This window comes from Simochromis diagramma, unplaced genomic scaffold, assembly GCF_900408965.1.
Source record: "Simochromis diagramma unplaced genomic scaffold, fSimDia1.1 OVJJ01000320.1, whole genome shotgun sequence".
NCBI lineage: Eukaryota > Metazoa > Chordata > Actinopteri > Cichliformes > Cichlidae > Simochromis > Simochromis diagramma.
Window position 1 is genome coordinate 13,072,958 of NW_024386773.1, and position 22,970 is coordinate 13,095,927.

At 41.6% G+C, this 22,970-nt stretch overlaps 1 protein-coding gene across 3 annotated transcripts in view; it reads left to right on the forward strand.

Moving 5' to 3' along the window:
• The window catches only part of angpt4 (angiopoietin 4), a 70,119-nt gene that overhangs the window by 39,334 nt on the left and 7,815 nt on the right, over positions 1–22,970 (forward strand). The window contains exons 1-6 of one of the 3 annotated variants that reach the window (XM_040009642.1): positions 15,548–15,666; positions 15,894–16,049; positions 16,126–16,247; positions 22,084–22,168; positions 22,440–22,587; positions 22,675–22,787. In XM_040009642.1, coding sequence (XP_039865576.1) covers positions 15,583–15,666; positions 15,894–16,049; positions 16,126–16,247; positions 22,084–22,168; positions 22,440–22,587; positions 22,675–22,787 — 708 coding nt within the window. In that variant the 5' untranslated portion in view covers positions 15,548–15,582. Of the gene's footprint in view, positions 1–15,547; positions 15,667–15,893; positions 16,050–16,125; positions 16,248–22,083; positions 22,169–22,439; positions 22,588–22,674; positions 22,788–22,970 lie in introns of those variants that run through there. The other 2 variants (XM_040009633.1, XM_040009627.1) reach the window with 2 other exon arrangements.

Consider the following 22,970-nt stretch of genomic DNA (forward strand, 5'->3'; position numbering starts at 1 on the left):
AGAAACAGTTGGTTTGTTAGTGGATCAGTTGTTGGCTGTGAGCATGGTAACTTTTTGTGTAAAGCCTGAACCCTGAAATAATTACCAGAATATTTAAAATTGTGTTTCCTGAACCTTCTCACAATTAAAAAAGTAGAAGAAATTCAATATTTTTTTAATTTGCGTAAATGAGTTTTGATTTGTACCTCATGGCTACATCTGGCTCTTGTGGCTCTTGTGTATTTTGCAGTTCGTATTAAAGGGTTAGAGACGTGTGTCACATTTGTTCTTTTATTTCATTGTTATAAATGCTAATAATAAAGAAAAACAGGATGATTAAAAGTTGCTAAAGCTTCGGTGAAATTTGACCAGAACATGATCCGAATCCGTCTGAGAGCAGCAGAAATTCACAAACGATGACTGAAAGCTCCTGTTCCCAACAGAGAAAGCAGAAGGTGTCCTAAAGCTTATCCACAAGTGTGACTCTGCACTGCGTTACACTCACAGAGGTAAGTCATGGAGTAGGAGGGTGATGGAACAGAATGGGAGTCTTCTTCTCTAATTCCTTTCCTATTTACTTTGTTTCTGAAACGCATGAGGCAACGCTGCTCCATCAGTTAGAAACATTGGCCGCATCCACTGGATTAGCACGTGTAACCATAAACATTTGTTACCCTACACAAACCTGAGCAATAAAACTACGTCTGCATTCTTATATAGTTCTTGGAGGATCAGCCAGAATCCTCTGAAAATGTTCACACTCCCCAGATCTCAAATGGTCCCTCCAAAGACAGATGATCAAGTACACAGCTGGCCTGTTTCCAAGCATCACAACCACTCACAGGCTGAAACATTCCTTTTTTATTGCCCTACAAATGAGTGAACACAAATTTTTATCTGCTCTCCTTCCACGGTTCTTAGGGGACAGCAGGTAGTCAAAACCAAAGCCCTGATCGTAATCAGACGTATGAAAGTTTTTAGGACGTGTGGGAGTACATTTGGCTTTCTTCTTTCATAGTCAGACTGCGAGGACAAACAGGAAGGATAGGAGAGCGTGAGGGAGAGGGCATGAAAGACCAAAGTCTTGGATCAGATTCAAACCCACAACGTCTCAGTTACATGATTAGCACAGCAGACCCCCGAAGGCCAAATTCTGAGCCCTTATTCGCAATTCAGTCCTGTCATTTAGAAACTCGTAAGTCAGCAGCTGTTATCGCCAACAACTCAGCCCCACATCCTCAGGTTCTCTGCATTTCCCATTTCTGCAAACCACACTTTGATTTCACACTTGTAAACTTTTATTCAGCATGTGTTCACAGTCCCAGGTAGACTGTAACGTGCTGTTGTGGCCAAACAACAAATGCAAACTTCAGCTGCTCCAGAATGTTGCAGCAATTTCAGAATCCAGTAAAATGTAATTAATTTAAAGCATTCATGGGATTGGTTCCTGATTGCATCCCCAAAATCCCCCAGATCCCTTTATGAGCCCTAACGCAACCTTCAGCAGATTTCCTCGGTCATTTCCTAACCGGAGCCAGAGCTATGAAGCCCCTCTAGGGTCAGCTGAGAAAAAGAGAGGCATTTATGACTCTTGGTTTATAAACTGTGCTTTTGGTTTTGTAATTCATGCCCACACATTTGCAATCAGAGGCCACAAAGACAGATCATATTTCTTCTCTATCTTACTATGTGCATGCATTTATATACAGCTACTGGAGTCCATTAGCTTTTGTTTTCTCTCTCGTGTCGACCATCTTGGCTCTGCTGGAAGTTTCTCCCTGTTAAAGGGAGTTCTTCCTCCCCACTGTCATAAGTGCAGCACACCGCTATCATCGGGTCATTAAACAACTTGTCTAAAGGTTAGTGGTTGTCAGTCGGTGCAGTATGAATAAAGCTGTGGTGCAGTGGTTAGCACTGTTGCCTCACAGGACTCAAATCCATGTTTCTGTGTGGAGTCTGCATGTTCTCCCATTGTCTGTGTGGGTTCACTCTGAGGCACAGTCCAAACACATGCATGTGGTTAGGTTAACTTAACTTAATTCTTAACTGGTGTACTCTTCTCTCAGCTTGTGGTTGGATAAGGATGTGCTGTAAGGATGTGTTGAAAAGCTCCGTTCATTGTTCTGTCCAGAAAGAGATCATGCTCAAATGTGTGTGCGCTGATTATTCACATGAAGATGTGATTTATGAACCAAAAGTTTACTTGCTGTCTACAAAATATTTACTGTTTTGGAGCTGATCATATAGATAGAAAAGGGGATAGAAACACCACACTATGTTTTGTGAATTTATTTCTGTTTTATTTGTGATTTTAATTTTAGGTTTATCTGAGATTCTCCTGATTTTGTGTCACTGGTTGAAAAACTAAAGATTTTTGTGGTATTTCTTGTACTGTTCCTTGAGTTAATAAAGATAAAACTACAGCTACATGCAGCACAATCTGATCTCTGAAGAGTCAATTTTGCCCTTCGGCCATGGCCAAGATTTTTTTAGAAAACCCTACATATCAGGTGAACATGATGCAGATCGCCCCGTGGGTGGGGCTGCACGGCGTCAATGCATTAGCGCGGTTAGCTCATTAACGCGTTAGCGTCGTCCAGCCCCACGCACGGGGCGATCCGCGTTAACCTGCTAATGGAGATTTGCCGCATTACTGCGGTTGTGGTGTCAACGTCACTTTAACGAGATTAACGCTGCCAGCACTTTTGAAAACCTCAAAATTATTGGTGTTTTTCTACGTTTCGACTGTAAAAATACTTTAAACTTGCCAGATATTTCCACTGTGGTGTTTTACTGACGAGAACAGAGCGACGTTCGGCTGCTCACTTGTCACAAGGCATATTTGAATTTTCAGAGTTTTAGGACTGGATGCCTAACCCGATGCAAACAGGAAGGGTTTGTGTCTCTGCCTGAAACCGAATGATGAACAATTTGCCTGCCAAGACATTATGTAAATCACCACACTATAGGACAGACATACGCAAGAATATCAGCGTACTTCAATAGAAACCCTGCAATAGTTACTGACCTCAGACTTACAGCCATTAAAGAGGCCCAAACTGGACCCTTCAGTGGGCCTGCTGTGGCTCCTGGGCCACATGTTTGACACCCTTGTCCTGAGAGGACAAAACCTCTGCGACCACAGATCAGCTCTCTGACTCTTTCCACCATTGTTTGCCGTCTCCACCGAGGATTGCGACATCCACAACCGCAATCACTTTTCTTCTTGCTCTACCAAACTAACATCAGCCACGCCGTCTATCATCCAGCAATAAGTCCGTCATCGAGTGGCGCCCATCCAGCACCATCTGTTCATACACGCTGACGGTGACAACACTGGTCATTAATATTAAACACTGACTTTATTTGTTGTGATAGTAAATAGATTAGGACATGCAGGTAATGTTACAGACGTGCCTTTCAGCGCCTCAGATGTCCATCTTGTCCGTGCAGTTTAGCTAATGTTCAGCACGGTGAGTGCGGAAATAACAGCTGCTGTAGCTCATTTATTTTCCTACACCTTACCTGCAGCCATCACAGCCTGGGCTCAACTATAACTATATTCTATGTTTGCATTCTTCTGCTGCTTTTGAAACCCTCTATTTTACATCAGAGCATTAACCCCTGTGGGCTGTCTTTATATATGAACCAGACAGTCACGCAGCAGGACAGGTTCTGGCCTCGAAGCGGAGCTGCAAAATCCTCTTTCCCAACCCGTTGTTTCTCCCCCTGCTGTGTCTTTGCCCTCTGACGGGCCTGGCAGATTCTTGTGCTTCATGGAGCCTCTACAGAGTCCACAGTCATGCTTGCTGAGGCTCTACTGTCCCCTCGCACTTTAAAAACTAACATCTGCACAACTTCACACTCACACATGCGCACACACATCACTGTGTTGACTTAGCCCATCTGGTCCAGATTGTGTTGAGATGATTGAGATATTTGTCGTAGCTCGTTTGCGGGGGTGTAGCGGTGACCCGGTAGGCTAACTGAGACGCACGGTCATGTGTGTATATGTTGTGGATGGATTTACTCGCTCGTTCACTTTGCACACGCAGGCATTCAGACGTATTTTCAGTGCTGTGGATGTAACACACAGCAGACAGTTAAAAGGTCATTAAACTCTAATATTTAGGTTAGTGACACAGTGGAGGGTTTCATTACACAGACACAGAGAGCTGTGATGCACTGCGTGTCAAACAGGAAGCTTTTCTTTTGTTTTCTTTTTTATTATCTTATCTTTTCTTATCTATTCCTGTCATGTGGGTGTTTGTTTTGCAGCTGGAGTCATCAGTGAGTTATCCTGGCTGCGATTTGATCTCCAATGACAAAAATTCCAAGTAACCGGTGGTCTGTTTCTGAGAAAAGTTACTAATGCTGGAATTTTTTGCCGTATTTAAAGTGTGGCTATTGAGACATCTGCCCGTTCAGACTAAAACACTGCCATGAAATTTAGCACAGATGGGAATGTTGTAGTCGCAGTGAATGGCATCATTTCCGGCTTCTGACAAATATCACCATCATCATTTTTGTATGAATCACATACCTTTATGTGCCATGTAGCCCTGCTGTCCACCAGCCTGCTGACTACAGGATGTTTTTGTAAACGTTGATCTCAGAAGAACCCACAGTTCAGAGTCTCGGCTGAGACGCTACCACATCGTGCAAACGTCTTCAGCTCGGATGGATGTGTATTCGATGGTTTACAGTTTTGCATGCAGTTTTGAAAACTTGGGTTTGAACACACCTTTATTCTTGTTTTGTTGCATGACTGCACGATGGTGCTCATCATCTGCTTGGACATCTATGCTGCTAGTTTAAGAACACTCCTGTTCTGAGCACCTTGCTCTTGCTTATCTTTGGTGCATGTAGGATCCTCTAACTCGTGCCAAAATGGTGACCCTTTATCTTGAATTGTAGAAGAAGTTGTAGAAGTCAAAGTCATGGGGATGAACTCCTGTAGAGTGGAGCAGTCAGGATTGGATGCAGCAGTAAAAGCCTGTGGTGAGAGTCTCTCACATCCCCGGTTTGTTCCTTCCAGCAAATTACATGAGCTCTAAACCTGTGATGATTCACAACATGAACATGTTGAGTCAGTGTGACACAGAATGTGTTTTTGGGCAACTTTGAGGTCCGTGGTGAAGCACAGCCGAGCTGGAAGCAGGTCAGAGATGCACAAAGAGCTGAACATGAAGGGGGAAAGTTGTAAACTTGTTTCTGGTGAAACATATATGTGTGTAAGAAATTGGTCCATGAGATGACAGTGGTCTTTTTTGGGGTGTTTGACATTGAAGAAAAACATTTGCATAAATAATCCTCGCATAGAAAATGGTTCCAACTGTAGCCTAAAGCCATTACTGGGCATCACTGCACCAGGATCTGTGCTGTTTGTGTTTGTCCCATGCCTGGTGCAGTCTTTCTGTTGGTGTCCTGTGGGAACAAGATTTAAAATAACTAATCTGGCCCCACATCACCACTTTCCCACTCCTACCTCTTTCATAATTTTAGACTTCCCATAAAAAGGATTAAAAGACACTCAGGCTTGAGTAGAGAAAATGAAAGTTAAAAATGCATCTGTTTTTCATTCAGTTTTCTTCTCTGCAAACTGAGCGCTGGAACATGAACTGTGTGTCGAGCACATCCATAAATGTCTGCTCTAACAAAGATGTCAGTGCAACAGAAGAGTCGGTTAAAGATATTGTTGGACAAAGTTTGAGTGATTTAAAAACTGCTGACAATCACATCAAACACATTTAGACACTTGTGGCTTGCATACATTCCCTCCATGAGATTTTTGAAGGCCTGACAAATTTTGCAGACAGTCAACACAAACACATAACAGTTTGTTAAAAAGGGCTCAAGTGAATTGTCATCCCCTGGAGATTTTTCCATTGCACTCTTTGCCTGGTACCAAAGCAACTGTGAGGTCCACGCCAGATTTAAAAGAAACCACAGTGACCCTGATGAATGAGAGGAATGAATATACGCTCTCATTCTTAGTAATTTAGCTGTAAATCCACCTTTTCCCCTCCTGTAGTCACCTGGGCCTGGACTATGAAGTATGATTAGCAGGGTATTCAGGTCCCTTTAGACTTAATCTCTCATTTTTACCCATGATAAAAGTTCACTTCAGATGCTCGAGGATATCACTCATACAGATGCTATAAAGACATTAACAGAATAGTTTGGTGTTTCCAGATGTGTCTGCAAACAGAAGTACTGACTTGAAAATGACAGCATCATTTGCATCCCACCTGATTACACAACAAATCTTGACTTTAACTAGAGATAAAGCTGAAGTCTCATATTTTGGGACCTGAAAGCACATGAGGAGTCCCACCTTGGATATGTAGGTGGCCAGAAATCTCGGAGTGCTCAGACATATTTTAGAGATCATTTCATTTTTTGGCGATAAAGTATCTGAATTTCAGGAGTAGGGCCACGCCTCAAAACCTCCGGTTCTTATTTATATGTTGCACACTTGGACAAAACGACACTTCCAGGCGTGCATGAGATTGGAATCGTTTCTCTTTACTTGTTCATTTGCTCTGCAAATACACAAACACAAGCACTTTGGTTCAGCGTGGCTGCACTCTGCAGGCTGTCTGTGCACTAAAACACACAGGACCCCCAAGCTGTCCCATCCAGCGCCTGCATGAGCGTCACTCATGGGAATCATCATTAACTAAATTATTCTAGCTGGAATGCCAGTGAGCACAGTACGTGTCAGAAATACAGTAATAAAGACCTGAATGCACCCAGTAACAACGATAAGCACCCCAAACACATAACATTCACATACACCAGTTCCCCCAGTTCTAAAAGCTTCTTGTTTTCATGCCCCACCCTTCCTCCCCTTTTTCAATCATTTCACTTCTTCACTTCTCATTAGTACATGGGGCTGTGTCAGGCCCATCCAAGGCTTTTTCCCAAACTGGAGCTCAATTCATGTCTAATTCATTCACCTTTGTCTGCTAAAAACACTGTTGAACCTAAAAATGAGTTCAGCTGGTGAACTACATGATTCCAAACTCAGACTCATTTGTTTTGTTTAAAGACAAGTTCCTCAGATGTGACACATCAGAGGCGTGTTCTTGCTCGTTGTCTTTTTATCCTCAGATGTCCTTTGGTGGCGGTTTGTTTTGCAGTATACAAAGTTATTGTTGCAAACAGGACTAAGGCAGCCTGGTTGAAAGACCTGTGAACCACCCTCATTCCTCCGTCTTCCTAACACAGACCTTTTCAGTCTCAAAAAGAGGACCGTTATCTCCCAGGGACCAACAGCAAATACCAAAAAGGCTCTTAGGGATGAAGAAGATGTCCTAAATGAAGTATGTGGAGGTTTGCAGACATTCTAAAACATTTTTATGTTTTTTTATTTTGCTTTCGTGTCAGTGTAGAATGTGAATGTGGAGACCTGAAGTGAAGTATTGGCGTATAAAGGTCAGGAGCTGTTATCAGGAAGTGTAGGTGCAGGGATGAAAGTGGAGCAATGAACTGGTCTGTGAAGTCTGGATGAACTGCAAGGTTCAAATCAGGGGTCAGATGTATTTTTAAATTTGTGTCAGGGACGTGGTGAAGTTACAACTTCATGTTAAGGGGCTCTTCAAATTATTAAGTACAATTGTAAAAGTCACACTTTATAACCTACCACTCCTGTAATCGTGAGGGTGTTATTGTATATTCCCTTAGAGGACCATGTGCAAAGCATCTTCTTGCTGCTCTGGTGTTTTTGAAAGCACCTGTCAGGAGATGTGCTAAAGATGGAACATATGAGGCGTGGGGAATGAAAACAGCACGTTGTGGTTTTTACAGCTTCGGACAGGTGAAAAAACACGACAGCACTTACAGATGATTAGCAACTGACAGGAAGACGGGAATGCCTTAAAGTGCGTGTGGTTAGTGGGACACACGGGGCATGTGAATTCAATGGAAAACACATTAATGAGGCTTGTAGTGAGTCTGAAGGTTTCATCGTGTGGTAGCTTTCACAGCTCCGCTTTTACAAGAACACGACTCAAAATGTGCCTTTAGGGGGTGACAGCAATAATCACCACGGGTCCACGTACAGTAAAGTCAAGTCTGTTATTTATATCGCACATTTAAAAGTAATAGGAGCTGACTGAAAGCAGTTTCCAGTCTGGGTGCATGAGCTGACTGACACATGGGTGGTGTAAATGAGAAATACAGCGAGAGAATAATAAAACATGATAACTGCAACCTCAGACTGAGCTACAAGACAGAAAAGGAAAAGAGGTGCATGTGAAAAAATTAAAAGATGCCAAACTGAATAAATATAAAGTAAATAAAAGAATGCATTATTTTAGTGTTTCCTGGAATAATTTCCAACTATTCATCAGTTTTCTTATCCACTTCAGGGTTATGAGGGGAGGCTGGTGTCTAAGCTAATGACAACAAGGAATACTTGATTTATCCTAAAAGCTGGGAATGGGGCTGTTAGAGTGAGAGGTGGGGTCATCATGGTCACCAGTACATCAGGAAGACCAGCACAGACCAATTACACTCAATTTACAATGTAAAATCTCCAGATAACCTAACACGCGTGTCTTTGGACTGTGGGAGGCAGAACGGAGAACCCGGACGAATCCCACGCAGACACGGGAATCCGAGCACAGACTCCAGACTCAACCTGCAGTGACGATGCGGCACAGAGCCAACCAACACCTCATAAACAAAGACATGATTTTCCTTTGAAATATTAAAATAACAAAATAAATTCCTCTAACAAACACACATTTCATATCAATATTATTATTTTATACCATATGGATAATGCATATTATTGAATTAACATCAAATTATTTAATCATTATTATATTGTTTCAACATTATGTCATATCTTATTTTAGTCCAGTTCAGGCTGCTGAGTAACAACATCACACATCTGTGGGCAAGAAGAAAGTTACTTTAGAAACTTTTAGCTTTTTTGTGACATATTAGAGAGTTTTACCTTAAACTTAAAATGAAGGTATGTGTGGATTTATTTATGTCATGTTCATTACTGTACAATATTGGTCAAAAGTACACTTCAGTTTGTGTCTTTGACTCCCCGTTGGTCATTCACTCTATTAAAGGACCGTCTTAGCTACTCTCTTCCTTCACACACACACACACACACACACACACACACACACACACACACACACACACACACGCACGCACATGCACACACACACACACACACACACACCCCAACCATCAAAAATGAGTGCCTGAACCCTGAAACCACATTTTGAGTCTCAAAAATGCCTTCAAACTCGTGTGGACCTGATCATGGTCCCAATAAGTGACTGTATAGTAGCATGCCAATTTTCTGTCCTCACAACGATGTCTAAACACACACACACACACATACACACAAACACACAAACCCTCTTGCAGAGTATGATGAGATGTTTTAAGGTTTTTTTGGTTTAAATGTGGCTGTTTTGGGAAGCAGTGACATGCGTGTGTCCTCTCATGTGCTCCTCGCTGTCCTCTCATACACATTATATATTTATTAATTATTGAACAGCAGCAATTTTCCGTTGAGCTTGTGGGAAGCAGCTGTTGTTAAGGAAGCATCGGGCTCTTTGTTTGGGAAGCTCATGTTGGAAGTGTTCGTCTTTATGGGTCGGATGTTCTCAGGCACAGTATGGACTGACAGTGACCTCTTAAATTGGAAAGTATGTTATTATTACTGTCACATCATTTTCACATGTGCATTTGTGTAAAAATAAAACTTCTACAATGTCGTAGTGCAAAGTAGAAGTATTTGAATAGTTTATATTGCAGCTACCTCAGAGGTCTGCAGAAGATCCTGACTGGCTGTTCTGTTTTACTTTTAGTGACTAAGAATATTTATCAGATTTTATAGTATTCATTTGTTTGATGGTGCGAGGTTCTGGAAAGGCAACGAAACACATTGAATAGAGCTATCTTGACCAAATGTCTCTTTGCGTTGATGGCTTTCATGGAGGTAAAGCAAATATGGTCCATAAATTGTGTTTTTAATCTCAGGTTGAATATTGCTGTTAAACTGTCAACTTTTGCCGCACGTGCAGGAAAAACTTGGTTTCCTCTTAACAGCAATTACGGTTTTTAACTTTGTCATGCAACTATATTTTTAAATTCTTTGCTTTGCCCCCCACTAAGCCTAATCAGATTTTTTTGTGCTTATCTGCGTTGTGTCCCGACACTGTGGAGCTTCATAAGGAAATGAAATTCTGTCCAGACTACCTTTAGGGATTCCTGTCTGTATCAGAAAGACCAGCATTAGCAGGTGTCACACCTCAGGCACAACCACTGAAAAAACTTCACTCAGCAGCTCATCACTGCACAGATCTTCACAAATAAAGAGAGTTTATTTAAATTTATAAATGTTATGCAGTTATCTAAACAAAAAGTGATGAAGTATCCTGATTATGATCCTCTGCACATGAGACCCTGGAGTCAAGTTCATGCATGAGGCATGCACAGAGAGCACAGAGGGGAAAGAACAAAAGTTGGCGAGTGCACAAAAAGAGGAGAGAGCAAAGGTCGGGTACCACGCAGGCAGATATATTTGCCTACAGTGCAGCAGTGCTCAGAAATGAAGCCTGAGGCTGTTGGCTCGTTCTGCCGGTTTATAAAGTTCTGATTTTCAGCCAAAACATCTGGCCGCTCTAATACTTACAGGCATGCTGCAATAATATAACACGATCTGCAAGTGTGCCTTTCTTATCTCCTGTTCAGCTGGATCGAACTCAGCATGTTTGTCCAAGTCAAAATATATCATTATGTAGGCTAATAGCTGGGAAGGTCTGAATTAGGAGAGCCATCTGCACTGCAGTCGTGGATGACAAACAAACACTAAAGTTAAATATCTAAATGTCTTCTGTTGCTTTTTGTGTGTGTGTCTATGTTTGCACAGGGTTTACAGTCACTTCTATAGAAAACTTTTAATCTTTTCCTGTACTCGTGAATTTCTGTGCTCACATGCTGGTAATATTTCCACATTTACACTTGATAATATCGTCATTTTGCTACCCACTGGCACCTGCAGTCTTATTTAGCTTTCAGGCTGGTCAGCACAGCTTTCCATCTGTGACCTCAAACAAAAATTCTGCTTTGCAAAGAAAATCTTCCTCCTTATAAACAGAAGCGATGTCAACTAAACGCCTTGACTGGACATTCAAGCAATCATTCAACGTCAAATATTTGCTTAACCGAAGTTTTTTCGGGGTTATTAGGTGAATCACTCAAGCTTAAAACGATTGTGGTCATGGGGAAAGGAACTGTTGAGAAACAGGACTTAAACCCTCGTTTTTGATGGCGAGCTGACCTCCAAACTTCACATTTCACTGCACTCAAACGTCACACTGCTTCCTTACTCGGCACTAAAGATAAACACAGAGCTGATTTTAGCTGTTTGAGCAGAGGGGCGGCGGCAGCCATGTTTCAGTCCCTCAGCGCACCTTCGCATCCTCAGCTGCCAACTCAGACCCCGACACACTCCAGCGACGCACGGTGCACTTGTTACCCCAGATCGCTATCGGTGCTACTTGCCTGTGCTTCGGTGTAATCGAGGCTGTTTGGCGACCCCACCCCAGCGCCCCCCCCACCCACTCTTCTCCCCTCTGTCCCCTGTGAAGTCACCCAGAGGGCCAGATCACAGCAAAGCCAACATGTGGTTTGAGTTAACGTCTTAGAAACCAGCCCTCCATACGTGGGGTTGTGTGCGTAATCCCAGGGCTCGCTGGTCAGGCTCTGCTTGTGTAGTGTGCAATTGTGAGCGCAGAGCTAATTGTGTTTGTGTGTGTGTGACTGTTTTTATAAATATATGCCAGTTTTTGTGAGTCTTAAAAGGAAGTACTATTTTGCGTGTGGTTGTATCCTCACACAGGAAGTAAGCATGCTCTGTCTCTGGGGACTGAACAAAACCAAGAACTAATTTTAAATCTCAAGAGTATTTAGTCGCGCTCTCACACATAAGCCGCATATTTCTGTCCATACTGTGTCTGTTTCGGCCTCTCTGGCTCTGCTGGTTGGACTGCGCAGCAGCCAGGTGGAGGTTTTGGCTTTCATCAAACTTTTATCTGCACGGCATCTCAGGAAGCAGAGCAGGAGGGAGAAATGAACCGGCTCGTTCCAGCTATTTTCTCCTTTGCTGATTATTTGATTAAGTTCTCGCTGAGACAAAGCATCAGATTTTTCCCCTCTCTCTTTAGTCCAGGTTAGCTCGATTTACTCTCTCACACTAAAGTCCCTAAGAAAGGCCATTCGAATTTGTGACCGCTCCGATAGGCATCTCCCCACTTGTAAAATAATTTTCTGATTGAACAGAGCGATGCTTGTTCAATCTGAATCCGAATTGAAGCAGACTAAACATAATAGCACTGGAATCACTTTAATTGGTTAGTGAAAATGAGTAATAGTGGCGTCAGCATGCGTGAAGAATGATGAACATGATAAGGTCAATCAACCAGGATAACATCGGCAGCTGATGGGAATAAAAGCATGAAAACATTGCTGAAAATCAGGCGGTACTTATTAAAAATGAATCACCTGTCAGTGTTTAGCAGTCATAACAAGTGAGTTAAAGCCAGAGTCTGAAGCACTTTTTACACATGAACTCGTCGGCAGCATCAGGAAGGAACAATTTTCCATTATGGAGAGTATTTAAAATGAAAGAAAATGTATTATTGACACATAATCAGGGGCATAGTCTGGGTTATCAAAGGTGGGGAGGGATCCATAGGAAATCATAATATTTGTCATACATGCATACACGTGTTTTAATGACAGGGGGTGATGCAAATATTAAAATGATGATACGAAAGGTCTGATAACAGGTAACTAAAGCTTTAAGATAAACAGCATGGAGTGCAATAATAATAATAATGGATTGCATTTATATAGCACTTTTCGGGGCCCTCAAAGCGCTTTACATTTCCACTATTCATTCACTCTCACATTCACACACTGGTGGAGGCAGCTACAGTTGTAGCCACAGCTGCCCTGGGGCAGACTGACAGAAGCGAGGCTGCCATATCGCGCCATCAGCCCCCTCTGCACCAACACCAGTAGGCGGTAGGTGAAGTGTCTTGCCCAAGGACACAACGACCGAGACTGTCTGAGCCGGGGCTCTTTGAGCCACGATCGCCCCCAATATTTATGAAATACTGTGGAACAGATGAAGAAAATAGCACAAATACTTCAATAAATTACATTAAACTGATTTCAGGAAAGTCTTTAAGGAAATGTAATCACTTACACTACAGTCCTATCCATGCTCTGCCTGGTGATACTGGTCTCATTTTAAGATTAATAGTACTTTAGCCAATGGAACTGGTGTCTCCAACTTGTCTTTTGTTGGCATTTGTTTATCATTATATCAAAAACTAGTTAATTTAGTTTGATCTAAAGTCTAATTTTGATCAGGGTTCATGTTTTTTTAATCATTTCTTGAAATCCTGGCATTGCTTAAACCCATGTTCATAGATTTTGTCCACGTGCTCGACCCAATCACCTGCACACGATGCTCATGTATGCTGATGTATTGATTTGAGCACATGAGATTATCCCTGCGATTCATTTCTTGATTTTTTAGGGAAATACAGACATTCATGTGCTTTTCAAGACGGAGCATCAAGCTGATTTTCAGTTTAGGCAAAGTAAATCTGTTTTCTCTCCAAACACGTTTTTTAAAAATATCTGTGCAAAAATGTGATAATGAAACACAAAAGAAACAATGATGCCAAACCCCAACTAACTTTAAACACTAGTTAAACCTTTGAAAAATGTCACTATTGGGAATAACAAATTAGGTTTTGCAACGAGACCCCTGCAAGAAAAGTGATCTACACCAGAGCCAAATGTGCTCTGGGCACTCTGGCCTGAACTTTGCTCCGCTGGTTACTGGCCGTCCCACTGGGACCAATCTGTTTGTTGGTCCAGCGGTATATTTATCAACTCCTTCTTCTCAGTGGCACTGACATCCTGAGGACGTGGAGACTGAGGCACGAATGGATGGCTGGATGGATAGATTATTTATTTGTCGGGGTTGAAGATTACAGCATGGCAGTGCGAGCTGGCATGGGTTGATATTCCCAGAGATGGAGAGTCCTGCGTCTTTATATACCAGACCCCCTGACATGTTTTATTAACATGTTGGATTTGGTGAACTTGATACACTGAGTGGGTGGCTTTCCAGAATAAAACAACTCACTGCTGAACTGTGGAAAGACTCAGCACAAGTCATTTTATTTTAGCCGTGACCTCAAACTTACTCATTAGCTTTTCATCACATACTCGTCTTTTCTGTTTTATTGGCTCTGTGTCTTTTTATCCATGCATTGCCCTGCACCTGTATGAACACTCGTGGGTTCCAGATGATGAATCCCAGTGGTTGTAGCTGAGACAGACACTCAGCAAATACTGAATAGTATACTGGGATAACACCAAAAATGGCAGTTTCCCCATCAGTGTCCCCGAAGAGCAAATCAACAGCAAAAATGAACAAGTCGTCCACGACTAAGTCCAAGTTAAAGTCTTTAATCCAGCAGAAATGTTGTGAAAAGACAAAAGTGAAGCGTTTATGGGAGGACACTCGCCAACATCGTGAATGTTTTCTGGGCATTATAAAGGACTAAAAGTGGATCACGCCAAGTAATAAAAACAAAGGCTCTTAAACTGTTACCCTCACAGATAATAATAATATCGGATCCTTTTCTTAAATAAACAAAGAGTCCAACATTTTAATTTCCTTTCATTAGTTGGTTTGTCTTCTAGGACTAAAATCTGATGGTGCTGCGTTCATATTTATGCAGAAATTTGCAATATTTCAGCTGCTCTGGATCCTGTGGGTTGAACATTGGTTCCTCATTGGGTTGGCTCATCCTACAGGGTTTCAGCCTCAGTCCTGAGTCACTGGCTTGAATACTGTGTGCTGTTTTTCTTAAAGCTTTTCCTGAGCTGTTAGCATGCTGATTACCACTACAAACTTGAAATACTGGAAGGGTTTGTAGTTGGAGGGTAGGGGTTTATAGAGCGTGCAGGATAGAGGACGTGTTGTTCTCTTGCTGTATGACCCACAATATTCCAATTTCATTGTACTATTGTACGAAGTATGACTGTGCAATAAAGAGTTGTCTTATGCTCCCGAGTTTGGGCTCACTGATCTCATGTTTCAGGCCAAGAAGCCTGTTTTAATGCATCCAACTAACAGCTCCGTGTTTTATTGGTGGGATACAGTTTTATGTTGGAATGCTGTGTTTTTCCTCCAAACACTTCTCATTCCAAATCAGAAACTTTTAATCTAATTTAAACACAAAACATTGTTCAGCCTTGTTCACATGACTTCAGCAAACTGCAGAAAGGCACCAGTGATCTTTTTGGAGAGCAGAGGCTTTTCATCTTGATGCTCAGTGTCGTCTTGGTTCTGAGAGACTCATTTTAGATGCTACAAGTTACTCCAGGGCAGGCTTGGCCAACTCCAGGCCTCGAGGGCCGGTGTCCTGCAGGTTTTAGATCTCACCCTGGGTCTACACACCTGAATCAAATGATTAGTTCATTATCAGGCCTCTGGAGAACTTGACATGTTGAGGAGGTCATTTAGCCATTTAAATGAGCTGTGATGGATCAAGGACACATCTAAAGCCTGCAGGACACCGGCTCTCGAGGCCTGGGTTTGGACACCACTGCTCTAGGGTCAGCTGTACTATAACACACCTCATTCTTGAAGGGATCGCTGTTGTCATTAAAATCGTTTAGTTTGAAGTCGGTCTGTTTGATTCTGGGTGGATGACTCCGCTGTGATGACTGGATGTGCACTGGATGGATTTCTTTGTGTCTCTTGTGTCTTTAGAGTTTTACTTCTCATCTTCCTCTCATATAACAGACTCTGACACCTTGCTTTTCCCTTTCATTGAGTGCAGTTGGAGAACTTCCTTCAGAAGAACAACAGGCGTGACGTTGCCAACATGCAGTCGCATGTCGTTCACAACCAAACGGCCACGATGCTGGAAATCGGCACGAACCTGCTCACGCACACAGCAGAGCAGACACGCAAGCTCCATGTGGTCGAAGCAAAGGTAAGGAGCTGCCAGTGAACCTGTCATCTGAAAACAGACTTTTGTGAGTTTATTCTCTGTTTTTGTTTCTCATCAGGTCCTAAACCACACATCTCAGATAGAGATAAAGCTTCTGGAGAATTCTCTGTCCACCAACAAGCTGGAAAAGGAACTGTTACTGCAAACTTCAGAGATCAGCCGGCTGCGAGATAAGAACAGGTGGGAAATGTTTTTGTTCCGTCAGCGTCTGCGTAGGTGGAAATTAATCATAAAACCAATTTAAAATCACTCTGAGTAAAGACAAAGGCTAAAAGGACTACTTTTTCTACAATCGAATGCTTGTACAGGGTTTGTCCTGACTCAGAATTGGCCTTTGGGGGACATTTGATTAACAAAAACATCTGCTGTGAGTTAATCGAGTTAATAAAACCTCGGTTAACAAAACTAGTTAAGAAACAAGAATAATACAGGAAGGGATTGAAGCCTCTTGGAGTGAGGCAGGATTTCTTTTTCTGTAGAAGAACAACTCGGCAATAGTGAAGTTAGCACATCACAACCTTTAAAAGCAGCCAAGTGATCATGTGAGACTGACATCATACGCATCTACGACAGAGACATGTCGCAAAGTAGCCGAACCTCATATAACCTCCTTTCTAACACTAATACAGAGCACAGCTTGCAAAAGGAACATCATATTGTATTCATTACGACTCCAGCTAGCAGCTGACCCTATAAAGTCACTGAGGTCATAGATCAGGTTAGCCTGAGGGTAGTTTTCCCATGCACTTTTATAAAACTAGACTTCTTTTGGCGTCAGAGAAATGAATCTGGGTTTGAGGCACTTCAGCGCTGACTTTACTCTCAGAACTGGAGACTATGTTTATCTTTTATATACTATGACCTCATCGGGATCCCAATGTTATATTTTGTCAAAACATAATGAAACTGATTGGATAATATGTGTATGACTGATGAGCTTTTCTAGTAGCTATTAATACATTTTTCTTTGCCCTCATAAAAATAAAGCCATTTTTTTAATGAAAATGTAGCTGAAATATATCGAATCAAATGTTCATTTATGAAAATGATCATTAAGAAAAAATAGGTTTGCTGTAAGCTGAATGTATACCAATCAAGTAAATTTAATTTTATCAGATTACATTAAATTTTATATTTTACATTCTACTTCTGTTATAAATTACATATAAAAATGTAAATTTTTTAAAAAGCAAAAGTCAGTATTTTGGGTGTAAATCTTTGTCTCAAGTGTTCCTGAAATCAAACAAACAAAAATATTCTGACTGAAGGTTTTACTTGATTTTATGACAAGTTTGGGTAAAAAGGTGGATTTATTTTGCTATTTTCTTAGTTAGTAGAGGTTTTGACAGACGTCAAACACATTGTGTGTTCTTGTATTTATTACAGGTGGTCTAATACATTTAATAAGCACTGTATATTCACCTGTTTACAGTTTTATGTATTTGGAAGTCAAGTATTTATTTTTTCATGTTCAGATGATGTCGTTGGATCAGGCTTTGTGTGCTCGGTGCTGCAGCCCCTGTGGGCTCCTGCACTGTGCTTGCTGGGTCTTTCTTTCTTTTTTTCTTCCCCCCCGGTCTTGTCCGTTATGGTTGTAATGATCCAAAATAAAAAATACTAATAAAATTCTAATAAAATATGACTGTCAAGTGCACCATCATAACAAATGCCGTAATGCTCCACTTGTGAAAGTAAATCTTTTTGGCATTCAGAAAACAGTTCTGATTGCTACACTGCCGGACACGACAGCGAGAGAGAAAAAAGACTGGAGAAGGCTTATATACATTATTTTTTGCAGTGCACACGAGGTAGCTGACAGATTTAGCATTCCTGCTACATACTGGATCTGCTTCTAGACATGATGTCAAAATGTTGCTTCTTCAACAGCTCAAAGCGTGCGTCCATGATCAGCCTCTTTAACAGTGGCATATTTCTGAGATTTCCCCCGAGACAGATCAACATCTAAAACATATTCTGTTGCAGCCTGACAGGAAAAAAGACGAGCAGCTTATCAGTGACAACATCTGAAATACAAGCAAATCATCGCAGCGACGTAAATATGTCCTCAGCTGTTACTGCAAGACGCAGAAATATTTGGAGACACAATATTTTTGTCATTTTTCATTGTGAGGTGAACTTGGACCGTGCACTGTGCAGTAAAACATGCAGAGCAATTATCGAGCATGTTTACAGTAACAGACAAACAGAGTGCGGGTGTGTGAGACTATGGTGCAAGCGGAGCATTCGCTGATGATCAGCCACAACATCAAAAGCACAAAGAAGTCGATAACAAATCAGTAACATTGATCATCTCATTATCGTGAGATGTTCTGCTGGGAGCCCATCGTCCTGGCTTTCATGTGGATTTTACTTTGACACGTATGAAGGAAATAAGGCGATGAGACCTTTCTAAACAAATGCAGGTGTCATGTTTGGTCCAGATACAGAAAATGGGCAACCAAACCAGTCTGACAATGCAATCAAAGAAGAGCTGATAACATGTCAGATGACATGATACAGATCTGAAATCTGTTAAAGTCCCAAGTTGGACTTTATCCAGCTTCATCTTCAAACTGAAGCCAAAGTAGATTGCATCACTGAACACATTATTAGCAACCGTGTCTAAGTTTGTGTCAACAAAACTGACGTCTTTGTGTCTTTTGTGCCCGATTGCTCCTGATTTCTAGGAGTAGAGATTTCTAGAAATCCTGAAACCATAAACACCCACACAATACATTTTTGGCTCGCATACTTTTGAGACCTCAGTAAAACAGCTGTCTGAATCTACAAGAGTACATAAACTTTGCACACACATTTTAACACACACACATTCACACACACCACTTCACTCATGCTGCACAAACCACAGCGATCAGTGGCTCCCCATCAGTCCACACCACATTAGCGTTTCCCCGTTCATGTGCGGGTCAGCATGTTGAAGTGATCAGAAGCAGAAGCTGATAGCGTGTTTCAGCTCCTAATGTGACCAAAGTCTCACCTGCTAATGTAGAATAACATCAGTCATCGCTGTAAACGAGCTGCATGATACAGCATGATGGTGGTTCACGTCTGACTTATGTCAGCTACACCTCTCAGAAAGTGGACGTGTGGTTGTAAGAGTCATATTCACGTATTACAGAACTACAGGAGAGTATTGAAGCCTAAATCCTCTTGATATCAGTTTACTTATTTATGTAGAAAGTGTGTAAGAAATAAGTGTTTACTGTATGCTAAATTAAATTCTATTCTATTTTATTTATACAGTGCCAATCACAGCAGCAGTCGCCTCAAGGCGCTTTATATTGTAAGGTCGACTCTCCAATAATACACAGAGAAAAACCCAGCAATCATATGACTCCCTGTGAAATACCACTTTGGCAACAGTGGGAAGGAAAAACTCTTTTTAACAGGAAGAAACTTCCGGCAGAACCAGGCTCAGGGAGGGGCGGGGCCATCTGCTGTGATTGGTTGGGGTGAGAGAAGGAAGACAGGATAAAGACATGCTGTGGAAGAGAGACAGAGATTATTAACAATGTTAAATGAAATTATGTGTCAAATTTTTAATCTTAAAATCTAAAAAACTGCAGAATTAATGGTCCTTTGAATCAGCCTCAAGAGACTGTATGGTTGGCTACTTAGCATGCTAACACGCTAATCTCTGACGGTAAAGACACGACATCTTATTGTGGAGCATTTAGCTGAGTGTTTTTTTGTTTTTTTTGTTAAAAAACAGATGTTATGAGTGAGGCGTGGATCTGACAAAGACACTACATCAGGGGTGGGCAACTCCAGGCCTCGAGGGCCGGTGTCCTGCAGGTTTTAGATGTGTCCTTGATCCAACACAGCTGGTTCAAATTGCTGAATCACCACCTCAACATGTCTTGCCGTTCTCCAGAGGCCTGGTAATGAACTAATCATTTGATTCAGGTGTGTTGACCCAGGGTGAGATCTAAAATCTGGAGGACACCGGCACTCGAGGCCTGGAGTTGCCTACCCCTCCACTGCATGATCACATGGATGCAGTCTGTCAATCACAACGTGTGTCCCGTCCTTCTCCACACTAACTGGGACCATCGTTTGCAAAATGAACATCATATTACATCTAATAAGACTTGCAACGCAGTGATTGAGCCCATAGTGCCACCAGAAAGGTGTTTATCAAGACAGAAGTGAGAAGTGGTCAGTTGGATTTTTATTGCCTGGCTGTTTGGTGGCTTTGGTGGAACCAACAGCCGTGATCAACACTAATGTACAGTGTAAGGCCATGAGCATGGGTGTTGGATCCACATGGAGAAACTTTGACCCTTCAAAGTCTGAGTCTTCCTCATCAGCTATTTAATACTATATTTAAAAGAAGTGTTCTGATAATGGCTGCCAGTAGTTAGTGTGTATTCAGCATATTTTCACCACATAAGTCACTTAGATGGAGCTTATTTGTAGAAACATTTAAAAGAAGATAACATTTTTCCACCGGACTCCTGCAGACCAACGCACTCTTAGCGAGTTTGAACTAGAAGTTCAGCCACTTCGAGTGTCCCACGTTCCCCTCTGAAACTCCTGCCACTCCTTCATCGGGTTTCATTCATTTGGCTCATACTTTGTTGACCCAACTGTGGGCTGGAGTCTATTTTCAGCAGCTCTACTGCTGGTTCAGCTGCACAGATAACGAGAACTGTAGTCTGATCTGGCACCAGAAATGATGGTCGCAATATTAATCTTTATTTCGCTGCTGCAGCTTCGCTAATGAGTAATACGGGAGTAATTCGGGAGGTAAAAACTCCGCTCCATCAAAAACAGAATAGAATATAGTCTTTCAGACCACCTTAATGTTTTTATCAAGATTTTGCTGCTCCTGCTCTTCACTTGGATGTAATTAGGATTTCTCAGGAAAGCCTTCATTTCTTCCTCCGTCCTATGCTGCTTGTTTGCATGCGTGTAAAGCTATTACAAGGGTAGAAATCGTGACTGAATAAAGTGAGCTGTTCCAGAACCCTTCTAGTTTACATTTTGGTTTTGTAAGTGTGGAATCTCCTGGGCCCTTTTCCATTATTTCTTTACAAGTGTTTGTGTAACACCAGGCCTGCAGCACTAGAAAGGCAGCTTTTCTCTTTGCATCTGAAAAAGAAAGAAAAAAAACAACCTGCACAAAAACTTGATCTCCCAAAAAATAATATTAGTCCTCAGGTTTTAAAAGACTCATACAGACAGTGGAATTTGTGCAATCTTGCAAATATCACAGAACAATTACTGACTCACATCTGAACTGTGAGGCAAACTGCGAAACCGCGTGCAGCGAAGGACACCAGCATCTCTTATGTTTAAGGAGGCTTCTTATTTCTGTTGTGATGATATTACTGAGTCTCATTTTTCCTTAGTACAACAAAAAATAGTGTGACAGCAGAGTTTATAACAGAAAGTCTTTGTATTCACATTTCCAGATATGAAAAATTTTAATCTAAGTGCAACGTATAAGAAAAAATATAGCAGAGGAGCAGAATGAGAAGCATGAAGTGATGGACTGCGTACGCAAACCCAGTTAGGATTTTCAGCCTGTGCACCCAAAACCCTCACATCACCACAGTTCAACATGACTCTTGATAAAAGGAAACGTCACCATTACTCTCGTCCTCTGACGGGATGACTGAGACTGTTATTCATTCAAGAATAAAGAAAATAAACTTTTGTCTAAAGTGAAGTCTCGTTTTATTTCCTGAGATTTTCTTCTGTTTTTCTTTTTGTTGCTTTGTTTTGCACTTTAGGGCCACGGCCGTCTAACCTGGTTAAAAGCAAACAGCATGCATAGAGCTGATAACACACGAGTCAGAAAACTCACAGCAGAGCATTTTATTAACTTTGTTGGTTGTATCATCAAAACACAAAGATCTACTTTGTCTTTGACTTGTGTAAATTATGCAATCAAAGCATTTTTGCAGTTTCTTTGATTTACTTTATGGGAAAAAGCTCTGAAACAAAAACTGTGCTGCTGTGAGCTGAGTTGTTTTTTCTTTTGTTTCAGTCATTTGGAGAGCAAAGTTCAGATGTTGGAGTCTAAGCAGCGAGGAGAGCTGGAGGACATGAGGCAGGAGAAGAACAGATTTCAAGTTAGTAAACCTTTGTAATTTTATATATCACCATCAGAAACATTTTTAAGTTTATGAAATCAAATATCAACATGGATTTTTGCCTCACGTGATATTTGCAAACCCAAGTGGTTTAAAAACCACAAGCTTCTAAACTTGAGTGATAAATGTTAATTATAGAGTTTTAAGCACGTAGATGATGATTTCACTGCTGTAATCTGGGCTGTCTTGGCGAGGGAGAACCAAAAAGCAGAAAGTGCTTAAACAGCAGTGAAACTTTTTTCTGGCTCAGTCCGTCATCAGGACTCAGATGGCGGCCATCGAGTCTTTAGAGAGGCGGCTGAGAGTCGCCAGCACCAACAACACCGCCCTGCAGAGACAACAGACGCAGCTGATGGAGTCTGTCCACACGCTCCTTAACATGGTGGCTAGTACTACAGGTACACACACACACACAGAGGTACACATGTAGTATTTTTCACACAGTACATTTATATTTCTCACAATCTTCTGGCGTTTTGATGTAGCAGCGCCTCCCAGGACCCAGATGTGGAGGGACTGTGCAGATGCTTACAAGGCCGGTCACTATGTGAGCGGCCTGTATCACATCTACATCGGCAACAGGACTGAACCTGTGCAGGTAACGCCTCAACAGCAAACATGTGCAAACATTTTTGTACATTAAAATGTTTATAAAATGGCTTTAACAGGAGTTTTCTTATCAAACTCCTTTTTTTGTCATCTGTTTCCTGCTAGCTAACAACTGCCCTTAATAATCAGCTTCAACGATTATGTTTAAATGACCTCAAAATGTTCAACAGAA